The sequence below is a fragment of the Hemiscyllium ocellatum genome, chromosome 12 (genome assembly GCF_020745735.1).
Source record: "Hemiscyllium ocellatum isolate sHemOce1 chromosome 12, sHemOce1.pat.X.cur, whole genome shotgun sequence".
NCBI classification, from domain to species: domain Eukaryota; kingdom Metazoa; phylum Chordata; class Chondrichthyes; order Orectolobiformes; family Hemiscylliidae; genus Hemiscyllium; species Hemiscyllium ocellatum.
Window position 1 is genome coordinate 13,248,104 of NC_083412.1, and position 13,289 is coordinate 13,261,392.

At 39.3% G+C, this 13,289-nt stretch overlaps 1 protein-coding gene across 4 annotated transcripts in view; it reads left to right on the plus strand.

Annotated features, from left to right (window-relative positions):
* mcf2la (mcf.2 cell line derived transforming sequence-like a) overlaps positions 1-13,289 on the plus strand; it is a 233,286-nt gene that overhangs the window by 121,604 nt on the left and 98,393 nt on the right. For all 4 annotated transcript variants that reach the window (XM_060833340.1, XM_060833339.1, XM_060833341.1 and 1 more), the window contains exons 8-10: positions 4,622-4,746; positions 5,878-5,992; positions 12,790-12,909. In XM_060833340.1, the coding sequence (XP_060689323.1) occupies positions 4,622-4,746; positions 5,878-5,992; positions 12,790-12,909 (360 nt within the window). The remainder of the gene's footprint in view (positions 1-4,621; positions 4,747-5,877; positions 5,993-12,789; positions 12,910-13,289) is intronic.

Here is a 13,289-nt window from a genome sequence, read left to right on the forward strand (position 1 = left end):
TTTGTAGTCTTAATTGTGAGTTTTATAAGACTAGTATTATAGAAGGGAAGATAGTTTAAAGAAAGAAATTGTAAATAGTGGCTAGTTAATTATTCTCTGTTATACGTTAAGAAATAAGGTTGTTAATTTTTACTTTACATAGTTCTTGGCCACTCAAAGTTTTACAGATTACTGCATGGGATATATCTTTACTGTGTTGCTCATTTTAAATTAAGTAGGAAAGTTTACCCCGTGCTGTAACAGGTCTTAGTCTGTTAAGTTGGGTGATATTTTTTCCGGTTTTTTATCTCAGAGGTTGGTAAATGGGGTCCAACTCAACATGATTATTGATGGAGTTCTGATTTGAATGCCAGACCTCTAGGAATTCCTTTGCGTGTCTCTGTTTAGCCTGTCCTAGGATGGATGTGTTGTCCCAGTCGAAATGGTGTCCTCTTTCATCTGTGTGTCAGGATTCTAGTGATAGTCAGTCATGCCTTTTGGTGGCTAGGTGGTGCTCGTGTATCCTGGTGGCTAGTTTTGTTTTGCTGGTTGTTAGTACAAGGTCCATTAGGTTCATCAATAGCTGTTTCAGTGTGTTGGTAGGTTCGTGGGCTACCATGATGTCAAGAGGTTGGAGTAGTCTGATCATCATCTCCAAGATGTCTTTGATGTATGGTAGTGTGGCTAGAGTCTTTGGACACGTTGTTTGGGTTTGTTAAGAGTCGGTGGACTGTGCTTATCGAGTACCTGTTGTTCTTGAATATGCTGTATAAGCATTTTTTCTTCTGCTTCTCATAGTTTTTGGATGCTGCCTATTAAATAATGTCCTGATGCAGCTCAGTTTGTTGGGATGATTGTTCCTGTAGTTGAGTATCTGGTCAGTCTGTGTTACTTTCCTGTAAACGCTGGTCTGCAGTTCTCCATTTGCTGTTTGTTCCACTGTGACATCTAGGAAGGGGACTCTGTTGTTGTTCTCTTCTTTGGTGAAGTTTATGCCAATAAGGATGTTGGTGATGATATTGTGGCTTTCCTCTAATTTGTTCTGTTTTGTGATGACAAAGGTGTCATCCGCAAAACTTGGGTTGGATCATGGGGAGGGCTGTTCGTTCTGGTCTCTGCATAACTGCTTCTGCTAAAAATCCTGATATTGGTGATCCCACTGGTGTCCTGTTGATTTGCTTGTAGGTCTTGATAGGACCCACCTTAATACACCCAAACACACAAATAGAAAGTGGAACAGAACACCAGCGCTTCAGTGGAGGCTCACTGATGATGTTATCTAGCATGGTGACAAAACGTTTAAGAACAGGCCTACCAGCTCAGAGTGCAAACTTATAACCTGAACCTTAACCTGAGCTATAAATCTTTCAAAAATCACTTATATATACAAATGATAAAACATTACAGTTCTCATATTGTTAAAAAAGAAAGACTTGCTATTGAGCCTTCTCATCTTGTGTGAAAGGGTGTTAGAACAGCTTTATCAACAACCACCTAACTAGGGTCTGAGCCATTTGTTCACCATTGACAATCTGAATCTAAGCCAATCAGTGATGCATAAACCAAGACACCTTCCTTTGTGAGTGAATTTATTAATTATTCAGCCTTTTTATATTTTCTAATAAAGCTATACAGAATATTATGGTCCATCTCTGGAGCAGGTGGGACTTGAAACCCGGGTCTTCTCCTAAGAGGTAGAGACATTACCACTGCACAACAAGAACCCTTCACCATTCAGCCCTTTTTAAACATTATATCCAGCAGTCTTATCTCATACAATCTTTTTTTTCCCATCACCAAATCACCTTTCGGACTTTTCACCTATTATCTACAATCACTTAAATAACTTGTGTTTCCAATTGGTCAAAATATGTGAAACTCTTCAACCTTGCTTTATTTCCAATCAATCTGTTTAGAGGTGTTGTGAGACAACTCTGGGGCAGGTGGCACTTGAGCACTTGGCTCAAATACTGCGCTACAAGTGCTCCCTATCCAGTCTTACAGATTCTTCCATGTACCAATCCAACCAAGCTTTTCTATATGTTAATCCAGAAATGTTCTTACGCAACTTCTTTTAACCACAACCACCACTAAATCATCTGTGTTTTCCAATTGAATAATTTACATTCAAAGCCCATTAAGGGCAGTGCAGACCCTTAAAGGTGAGGGACGGGGAGGGAGAGGGGGAATGCCTAAGTCAAGATGGAGTTGGAATGGGTCCTACCCAGCTAATTAATTAACTGATTATTCCCAATAACTTGCTCTATTAATAGAGTTACTTCACGAAATAAAATCTTTGAAGACCTACAAACAAACCTTGTATCAAACTCATGAAAATTGATTTATTTCACATTGTTGTTTTCCCTTTTGATACGACAGATCAGTGTAAAAAGTATATATTTTTAATTTCATAGTCTGTATTATACAAAAAAATTTCCATAAAACCTGTTAACCTGCTGTGAGGATCTCTAGTAATTTCTTGCAGAAAATATGATTTTTGATGAAACAATAACATTTAGTGAGTTGTACAAACCCACTTTATTTTCAAAATCTCTAATGTTTCCTTTAGCTAACAAGGTCCGTTCTCAAAACCTTTCTCATCAGCATCCTTTGCTCAATATACATTTTCCCGAAGAGAACAGTTAGCTACATAATGTTCTATGGGCCATCATTTCTCAGATTGCCTCATTGTCAGATTTCCTTTAGAATATTAAACAATTACGACTCTGTAACTATAACAGACTTTTTGTATTCAGTGCCACATTTCACTTTCCCTTTCCCTTTCTCTTTGCTACCTCTCTCATCTGTTTCCCCTGATCTCTCTCACCCCAATTTCCTCCCACATACTTTCTCTCATCTCCCTCAACCCTCACCCTCACATCCTTTCCCCTTCTCACCCATTCTTCCCCTTCTCTCACCCATTCCACCATCCCCTCTTCTCTCACTCATTTCCTTGTTACTGCCGACTGACTAAATCTAGTTGTCATGCTACGAAGTGCAAGATGAACACTTTTTTTTAATCCTTCTCCCATATTGAATTATGCTACAGAGGCCAGTATCCTGTCATCAAGTCATGCTTTATTTACACATGGGGAGTCCTTGATACTGATCCAGCTTCCTTAGAGTCAGCTCTTAGAGTGAACAGAACCTCTGATACTCCCTATATATATCTGACAGCCAGCATTCTCTGACTGGGGCTGTTACTCTGGTCCAAGGGAACTCTTATCCTGAGGTCCATTTTGGCTGGCCTCCTTACAATCACCACACATCACTTGGCTACAAGATTGATGAAGTCTATTCCTAAAGGAGTCTTACTGTAGGCCCTGATAGTGTCTTTTTTTTAAACATTTAAACATTTGTCATGTTTATCACTGATCTCTTCTAAATGTTTCTTATTGTTCCTTACTACTGAATCTTTCGGCAGGATTTTTAACCTGTGAGAAAGTGGATCAGTAAACAGTTCTAGATATTTTATAATTGACCTGTTTAGTGGTGTTACTATACATCTTTTGAGCAAGTGAGATTTGGATTGGGTCTAGTAGCTCAGAGGTAGGGACACTGCCACTGTGCTCTTTTTTCCTCATTTAAACTGCTATCTCCTGCTGCAGCTAACATCATTGTTGTACTTTGATTGGAGAAGTTAAAGGGATACAATAATGTTTGGATTGGGTAAGTTCTAAATCCATTGACATACTGAAAACAACTGGTTTGTCATGTTCTGTGGCCAGTTTCATATAAACCTTCACAGATATTTTGTTTGGCATTAGTGGTATTTCACTTGACAGTATGTGTGCGCTAATATCATGGTTTACCCTAGCTATTTTACAGGAACTTACCATTCTTTTTATTGATTTAATCTTATTGTCGTTGCCACATCAGAAACAGGTAGAAGTCTGTAATTCCTAACCTTATTTTGGTCCTTATTACATTTCAACCAATCCACTCGACACCGTGGATGTCCATCCATTATCATGTGCCACTAAAATATTTGTAACTGGGATGAAGCTCCTTTTAATTCCCTCTACCTTATTAATATTACCATTTTCTTATTCTGAGCCTGTGTGTGTAATTTTGAAAAGCTTATTATTCCATTTGGAATAATTCATTCCATTTTAATGCCCTTTACTCCCATATTCATGTCAAATCAATTTTAAACTTAATTAGTAAAGTGCTTCTTTATTGAAAAACATACTCATGTATTCACTTTGTTTGATGGACTTTGTGCATTTGCATTTGTGATTATGGAAGATGGTTTTCATTGGAAGTATGGAAACAATAAGGTTAGTATTCTCTCCCTTCACCTTTTCTGGACCCTGATTGTATCCCTGCTGTGATGTTCTACCATTTTACTTGAGTTAGAAATAATTCATTCATTGCCACATTTCTCAAAGTTTCACATGAAAGTTGTATGTCTTGGTACTGTAGATGAGCCAGTATTCAGATAACCTAACACTGACTAAAAACTTCAATACTAACTTTGACATCAGTGTGAGAAATTAAATCAGAAACAAGGATTCAAATGGACTCCAAATGCCAGATTACTTTCTCTCAGTTAGATAATATTAGAATCTTATAACTTAAATTAGAATTTTGATTTTACCCATCAGTTTTTAATTATTTTTAACTGTCTCTTCTCCAAAAGGACGATCTAAATCAGGCACGCAGACATGGCTCCACCCTCCTTTCCAGTATTCAGGAACCAGTTGACGCGAATCCAGATCATAAATTGAACACCGATGAGTTGGACAATCAGACCACTGTGGAGAGGTGAATTGTGGGGTACACATATAATGCATTATAAAGATCAGTTCATTTGCATTAATTTCTAGAACATCACTTTTGTTTTTATCTTCTGATGTGGGAAATGCCTGAGAATAAGATCTCAAATAAGCCAAGACCAGGACCATTGCTTCTGTATCTTAGCCTTTTTTTGGAGAACTTGCATTCTGTCACAGGTATAATCACGATGTACTGAAAAGCTGTTTCAACTTTAATATTGCCTGTTTCACAAGGCACTGTATTGAGCACATCCTGTGTGGAATTGATTCTGCTAAGAAATCTCCCAAACAATTACAGCTGATTGTTTTCTGATCATGGAATAGAAATTGTTAGAACCACACAGTAGGTTGGTCAGCCTCTGTAAAAAGAACACAGGCAAATGTATGAGTCAGCATTCTCTATAAGAATTGGGTTTGATCCAGGTTTTAACCCAAAAATAAAATTGGCTATTTTCTGAACAGATGCTGTTCACCTCTGGGGCTTTTTCTTTTTTGTTTCAGATTTCTTATTTGCACTTTTTAAAAACTTTTATTATTGAACAGAAGTGGGTCATTTGGCTCACCTGGTCCATACTGGTATTTATATTCCATATAAATACCTTCCTACCTTTTCTCATCTCGCCTGGTGCTCTCTGACCTTGAAATGTGCAGATCTTTTGGTGCACTTGTACTGTACCACTGATAGAATGGCAGTGGTTGTGTCTTAGAATGACAGTAAAATTGGAAGGATCCCATTTTGATTGAAAGGAAAAAGTGGTTTTAATATCCCCACAGTAGTGATCAGTGACATTTCTGTGATGAACCATTCACACATTGTGGTGAACTCTCTTGGATTTCAGTCATTAATAAATAACTGGCAAGCTAATCTATGATTTAAATATAGATGGGTATTTCTGTCAAGTAGCAACTTTTCAGCTTTGAATGTTCCTACTAATTTATGACTGAAATAACAAATGAAAGTGGTGATAGGACAAAGTTAATTTAATTAGGTTTCATGATCCAATTCAACCCACTTAGTTCTGTGGAAAGATTCACAAACTGGTATTTTAATGGTAATTTTCCATTACTCTTCTTTTAGATCATGCAAGGTCTGGCCTTACCTTTTCTTTTCTGTTTGCAGGTTGCTTGCTCAACTGAATGAAACTGAAATAGCCTTTGATGAATTTTGGAGTAAGCACCAGCTGAAGCTCAAACAATGCCTCCAACTTCGACACTTTGAGCAAGATTTCCGAGAGGTGAGTGCTGAGTAATCCCCTCCTGGCTTTTTAAATTGTACTTGCGACAGGATGATAATTCTATGTGTTACGATGTGGAAGCTGAACCTCTCTGTTAATTAAAACCAAGCATCCAGAAAAGCTTGCCTCGCCTTGTAATCTGTTAGAAGTGTGAGGGAATGAAACAGAACTCTTAATTTCCACTATTTCAAGAAAAATAACCATTTATTTTCCTAACAGAAAACTAAACACAAACTATTAACAAATCCAAGCCTACTTTTTCTTAACTAATTACTATCTGATCCCAACTCTATAAAATACTGCCCCAACCAATAATTATTAAACATTACATTAACTTAATCTCACGTCCACATAGTCTTTGTCTTCTTCACTGTCTTCAATCTCCCATGTGCTGATCTACTTGAGTCGCCTTACATTTTACTGCTTTTGCAGGAAAAGGTACCCTTTGATAGAGAGTGCCTCCTTATTTTTTTGAGAGCAAGATATTAGATTGGTTGCTCTGACCAACTTGAGAAAGCACCCTGGTTTTATGGCCCCAACATTGTACCCTCTCATTGGTCCAATGTTGTCAATATAGTAAATTCAAACTCAATTGTGTTATAGTTTCCTGGGCATAGTTTAAATTGATTGGTTCAAATTGAATTATTGTCAAAACAGCAATCAAAATTCAGGTATCCATTTAACAGCCAATTGTAACATTTATGTACTTTGGAACAGCCCATCTCTTAGCTGTTTTGTTAGGCAGCTATGGCTGTAGTTTAAATTTACTTTTAAAAATTCAGAAAACACTTTCTATCTTAAAGTGAACATACTCTTTTGACTTCTTAACATATGTACCAGTCAACATATTTTTAAACATGAAATGGCTCAATGAATAATGACTTCAGAGTGCCCAGGGAAAGTGCTTGCAGTTCTTCAGATCAGCCCTTAATGTTCCCTCTTTAACACAACCACAATTGCTGTTACAAGTATAATTGCAGTGAATTAAAAACTTATTCCTGCTACCATGTGTTCTCTCTAAAGCCCAATGTAATATTTGGTTTGACAAATGTATCTGTTGAGATTATTTTCCTTGCTTACTTGAGGCACTGAAGAAACTCTGACATGTCCCTGCTGGACTTGAGCATCAATACCTGTTCAAACCAGATTACTACCACTTTGGTAAGGGAATTCAAGCACATGTTTGGGATCGTTATGGCCTTTTGACAATTTAAGTTGTCTGCTAGCATTTATTAAGATGAGTGTGCAAGGGTGTACAGGATGTTGACAGCAGTGCTTCATTTACCAACCTTGCTACCTGCAGCCAGCTGATCAGGAGTAAACAGATTATTGCTGAGGGTTTCTGATACTATTTAAAGTTTTACTTAGCTGTTGCTTTTCATTTGCTGTGGTTTTCCAGGTCTTTGAGATCTTCCAGGTCATCTTGTCAAATTGTTAACATCTATCAACATTTGTACTAGAATTTCACTGAGGACTTTGTTTGAAGAAAGCGAGTGGTGTGTTACTTCACTTTATTGGAGACATTAAAGTCTCTGGGAGAAAGTGGATCCCTTGGTCATTCGACATCTTGCTACTGACTATCTTTGTCCAGTGGAGAACATGAGCTCAAACACCGCAACAGCAGCTGCTGAAGATGAGAGAAACAAAAGGGTGAAGTGGATTCCTCTACCACACACACACACACACACACACACACACACACACACACACACACACACACACACACACACACACACACACATATATATATATACATTCTCTCTCTCTCTCTCACTTGGCCCCCTACCTCCACCATACAATACAACCCTGTTCCACTGGGACCGGCAGTGTCAAGGCCAATGACCCTTTCTCCTCAGTGCTTAAGCCATCCTGAAATGTAATGCTGTGTCAACCAATGCAATCCACACCTTCAACAGAAGCCACGGCATAGAGGCTACATACACTGCTGCAGAATAGTTACTTATAATCAGTGCTTGAATGGTCGAATTCCATATTGAACATTCAAATCTTGTCAATTTTAATGTCTCTAGGCAAATTTATGTCATGATAATCATTTACTCCCAAATTGCAATCAAAGACCAGTGTTTACAAATGGCCAGTATAATTAGTCTTACACATATTTAGTTCACCCTTTCACCAAAGCCTCCAAGTATTTTAAATGTTCACTCACTTGTGAACATATCGTCTGGATGTTGCTAAAGGATGAATCTTTCAGGCCTTTGCCATGCATTTAGTTTACCGAATCAGAATTTTCCTCATCAGATGAGCATTGACAATAGGAATAGGTCAAGCTGTGCTGTTAGAATGTTGGTATATTGAGAATCTAGAATCTAGATACTTGTGACAATGCTCACATGAAGACCTCACAGCAACAACAACTATTTACATTTATGCAATGTCTTTATGTAATAAAGTATCCCAAGGTAGTTTTTTTGGAGCAATATTAAACTGTATTTGAGTTCAAAATGTGCAAGGATATATTGGGACAGATGGCCAAAACATTGTTCAAAGCCTGATTAAAAGAGGAAGGAGTTGAAGCTCCAGTTAGTAGGGCAGATGAAGATATTGTTACCAATGGTAGTGAAAACCAATATTTTTGAAGACTTTTAAAGTCGCCGAACACAGTTTGGGGAAACTGTACGGTTGCAAGATACTTCAAAGGTTGGAAGAGTTTGAAGTCAAGAATGAGAATTTTAAAATCGGTATTGCAAAACTCAGAACTAGTGAAAGTCAGGGAGCACAAGATTGATGGATGAATGGGCATTGGTGTGCGCTGTGATATGGGCAGTAGCATTCTAGATAGGTTTATGGAAGGTGCAATACGGGAGGCCTAATTGAAAAGATGAATTGAGGGTGGAAAAACGGGGTGGTTGAATATTTCTGCAAGATATAAGCTGTGATGGGGCAGATTTTATTGCTGATCTGGAGTCCTTGGATGTGTTATGCTGGCGATTTCAAATATAGAGAAGATAACTTCAGCCCGGGCATACTCATTGTCCAAAAAAGTGAAGTTTACAAATGACCTTGTATAGCTACACACAGTAGTTAAAGGAAAATGTGGAGTTGATGACAAGGAGTAACATTAATGACATTAGGACATAGTTCAGTACAGACCCTTTGGCCCTCTGTTGTGCCGACCTTTTATCCTACTCTAAGATCAAACTAAACTTCGAACCCCCTCATTTTACTATCATCCATGTGTCTATCCAAGAGTCGCTTAAATATGCTGAATATTTCTGATTCCACTGCTAGCAGTGCATTCCACATACCCACTACTCTCAGTGTAAAGAACCTACTTCTGACATCTCCCCAAAACCTTCATCCAATCACCTTAAAATGATGCCCCCTTGTGATTGCTGTTTCCACCTGGGAAAAAGTTTCTGGCTATCCACTCTTATCTATGCCTCCCATCATTTTGTATACTGCTATCAAGTGACCTCTCATCCTTCTTCGCTCCAATAAGAAAAGCCCTAGCTCCCTCAACCTTTCTTCATAAGACATGCCTCCAGTCCAGGCAGCATCCTGGTAAACATCCTCTGCACCCTATCTAAAGCTTCCTTATCCTTCCTATAATGAAGCGACCAGAACTGAACACAATATTTCCAAGTGTGGTCTAACCTTGCGGCTCTTAAACTTAGTCCCCCTCCTAATGAAAGCCAACACATCATATGCCTTCTTAACAGCCCTAACAACTTGGGTGGCAATTTTGAGGGATCTACAGACAAGACCCCCAAGATTCCTCTGTTCTTCCACACTGCCTTTAACCCTGGTATCTGCATTCAAATTCGACCTTCCAAAATGAATCACTTCAGTTTTCTAGGTTGAACTCCATCTGACACTACTTAGCCCAGCCCTGCATCCTGTCAATGTCCCATTGCAACCTATAACAGCCCTCCACACTATCCACAATTCTGCCAACCTTCATGTCATCGGCAAACTGACCAACTCACCCTTTCACTTCCTCCTCAGAGTCATTTATAAAAATCACAAAGAGCAGAGATCCCAGAACAGATCCCTGTGGGACATCACTGGTCACCAAGCTCTAGGCTGAATACTGTCCATCTACCACCATCCTCTGTCTTCTATGGACCAGCCAATTCTGTATCCAGACAGCCAAATGTATCCCATGCCTCCTTACTTTCTGAATGAGCCTACCATGGGGGAACCTTCTCAAACACAGTGCTAAAAGCCATGTACATCACATCCACTGCTCTACCTTCATCAATGTGTTTTAACACATCCTCAAAGAATTCAATAAGGCTTGTGAGGCATGACCTGCTCCTCACAAAGCTATGTTGACTAACTCTAATCAAACTAAGCTTTTCCAAATAATCATAAATCCTGTCTCTCAGAATACTCTCCAATAATTTGCCCACGACCGATGTGAGATTGGTTTGTCTGTAACTCTCAGGGTTATCCCTGTTTCTTTTCTTGAACAAGGGAATAACATTTGCCACCTTCCAATCATCTGGTACTATTCCAGTGGACAGTGTGGATGCGAAGATCATCACCAAAGATGCAACAATATCTTCCCTTGCTTCCTATAGTAACCTTTGGTATATCCTTCCTGGCCCTGGGGACTTATCTGTCCTTATGTTTTTCAAAGTTTGCAGCACATCCTCTCCCTTAACATCAATCTGTTCAGGCGTATCAGGCTGTTTCATGCTGTCCTCACAAACGACAAAGTCCCTCTCTAGTGAATACTGAAGGAAAGTATTCATTCAGGATGTCCCCTACCACCTCCAATTTCAGGTACATGTTCCCTCCACTGTCCATGATCAGCCCCACCCTCACTCAGGCCATTCTGTAGTTCCTCTCATAAGTGTAGAATGCTTTGAGGTTTTCCTTAATCCTACCCGCCAAGGCTTTTTCATGCCCTCCTCTAGTGGTCCTAGGTCCATTCTTCAGTTCCTTCCTGGTTACTTTGTAACCCTCTAGAGCTCGGTCTGATCCTTGCTTTCTTAACCTTCAGTAAGTTTCATTCTTCCTCTTGACTAGATTAGATTCCCTACAGTTTGAAAACAGGTCCTTAGGCCCAACAAGTCCACACTGACCCTCCAAAGAGTAACCCATCCAGACCCATTTCCCTCTGGCTAATACACCTAACACTATGCACAATTTAGCCTGGCCAAATCACCGAACATGCACATCTTTGGACTGTGGGAGGAAACCGGAGCACCCGGAGAAAACTCACAGAGACACTGGAAGAAAACTCCACACGGACAAGGCTGGAGTTGAACCTGGGTTCCTGGCACTGTGAGGCAGCAGTCAGACTAGATGTTCCACATCCAAGCTTCCTTCACCCTGCCATCCTTTCCTTGCCTTGCTGGGATAAACCTATCCAGCACTCACAGCAAGTGCTCCCTAACAGCCTCCTCATTTCTGTTGTGCATTTACCTGAGAATATCTGGTTCCAATTTATGCTCCACAGTTCTTGCCTAATAGCATTGCAATTTCCCCACCTCCAATTAAATACTTTCCCATACCATCTGCTCCTATCCCTCTTCATGACTATAGGAAATTGTGATCACTATCACCGAAATGCTCTCCCACCGAGAGATCTGGCACCTGACCTGGTTTGTTGCCAAACACCAAATCCAATATGGCCTCCTCTCTAGTCAACCTATCTATATAATGAGTCAGGAATCCTTGTTGGACACACCTGACAAAACCTGCTCCATCCAAACTATTTGCACTGAGAAGGTTCCAGTCAATATTAGGGAAGTTGACTAAGCGCAATCCAATATTCAGTTGGGGGAAACCTCTGCTTTCTCAGTGTTAGATGAGCAGCATAACACTGTGGAGAATGAGAGGGGTTAAGGTAGTGGTGCAGATGTCATCACTGTACATCTCGAACCAACTGAATGATTTTCCTGAGGAATAGCATGTTCATGAGAAATAGTTTGGGGCCAACAGTAGGTTCTTTGGGGACTCCAGTAGGACTGTAGAGATGGGAAGTGAATCTATTTTGGGTGATTTTCTGACCATGATAGATAAGAATCAACATGGGCATGAGTGGGCACACTTGTCTGGATGACTGAGGAGAGATATTGAAAGAAACTCTTTTCAGTCCTATGAAAGGCTGCAGACAGCTTGAAAGGATGAGGAGGGATTGTTTATCATAGTCACAAATTAAATTTTACATGACTTAGACAAAGATAAAGGTGATTTTGATGCTGCGATAAGGGAAGGATGCATTGGAGTTGCAAAAAAAAAACACATTTATGAGGCAACAGCATAAGAGAGGATGAGAGACAAGTAGGAGGTTTAAGATATGGTGGAGGTTTGCCAGGGCAGGGGAGTTGGGGATAGATTAGTTAGGGTGGGAAGATGATGGCAGATCTGAAAGGGTGGTGGCTGTGCATTCACATCTGAAAAAAATGAATACCAAGTGTAGTTTTTGTCTTGTATTCTGGCTTATGTGTTCTTATCTGACCGATATTTAGTGCTCTCAAATGATCCAACTCAACTGGGTATCACCCAAGATTAAGCTCCCGTGGTGTGCAGTGATGAAAATAAATCTGGGGCTATTTCTAGAGTTGGATAAAAGGAAATGACTGGCCAAATTTGATTAATAAGTCATAGATTGGGCATGCCCCATTTAATGACTGAAAATACCATGAGAAAGCTTTCAGCTTTTGTTAATATAACTTTAAAAGTTGCATATCAATTTTCAACATAATGTGGAATGGGTTTGAAGTATCTGTAATTGGTGATATCAAATATCAAACTGCAATAATAATTCAAACCAATGCCAGTTTTTGAAAACTTATAGCATTTAATGCTTTCTTTTTAAGGTCAAGGCCGCTTTGGATATTGTAACTGAACGACACAGCACTTTCACTGAATTTGGAAACAGCTCCTGCCATGTCGGCCACATTGTTAAAGACCTCTGTAACTTTGAAGATAAGTCTCAGGTAATTGCTGATATTATTTAAATGTTGTGAAAATATTTAGAAATTGCTGTGTTCCTGGATCTTTTAAACAATCTTCCACCAGGTTATAGTCCTCCAGGTTTAATTGGAAGCACACTAGGACTATAACCTACTGTTGTGTGATTTTTAACTTTGTAAACCCCAATCCAACACCAGCATCTCCAAATCATGGATTTAATTAGTGACCTATTTGTGCTTGAACATTTAACAGAATAGTTAACAGAACGTGATCATGTTCAATGTACCATTTGAATGAATGAATGAATCAGCAGCTAGAATCTTAGATTCAGGTAAGGCAGACTTTAATGAGATGAGGCAGAGGCTATCCACAGTAAACTGTGAAAACTTGCTAATGGGTAAAA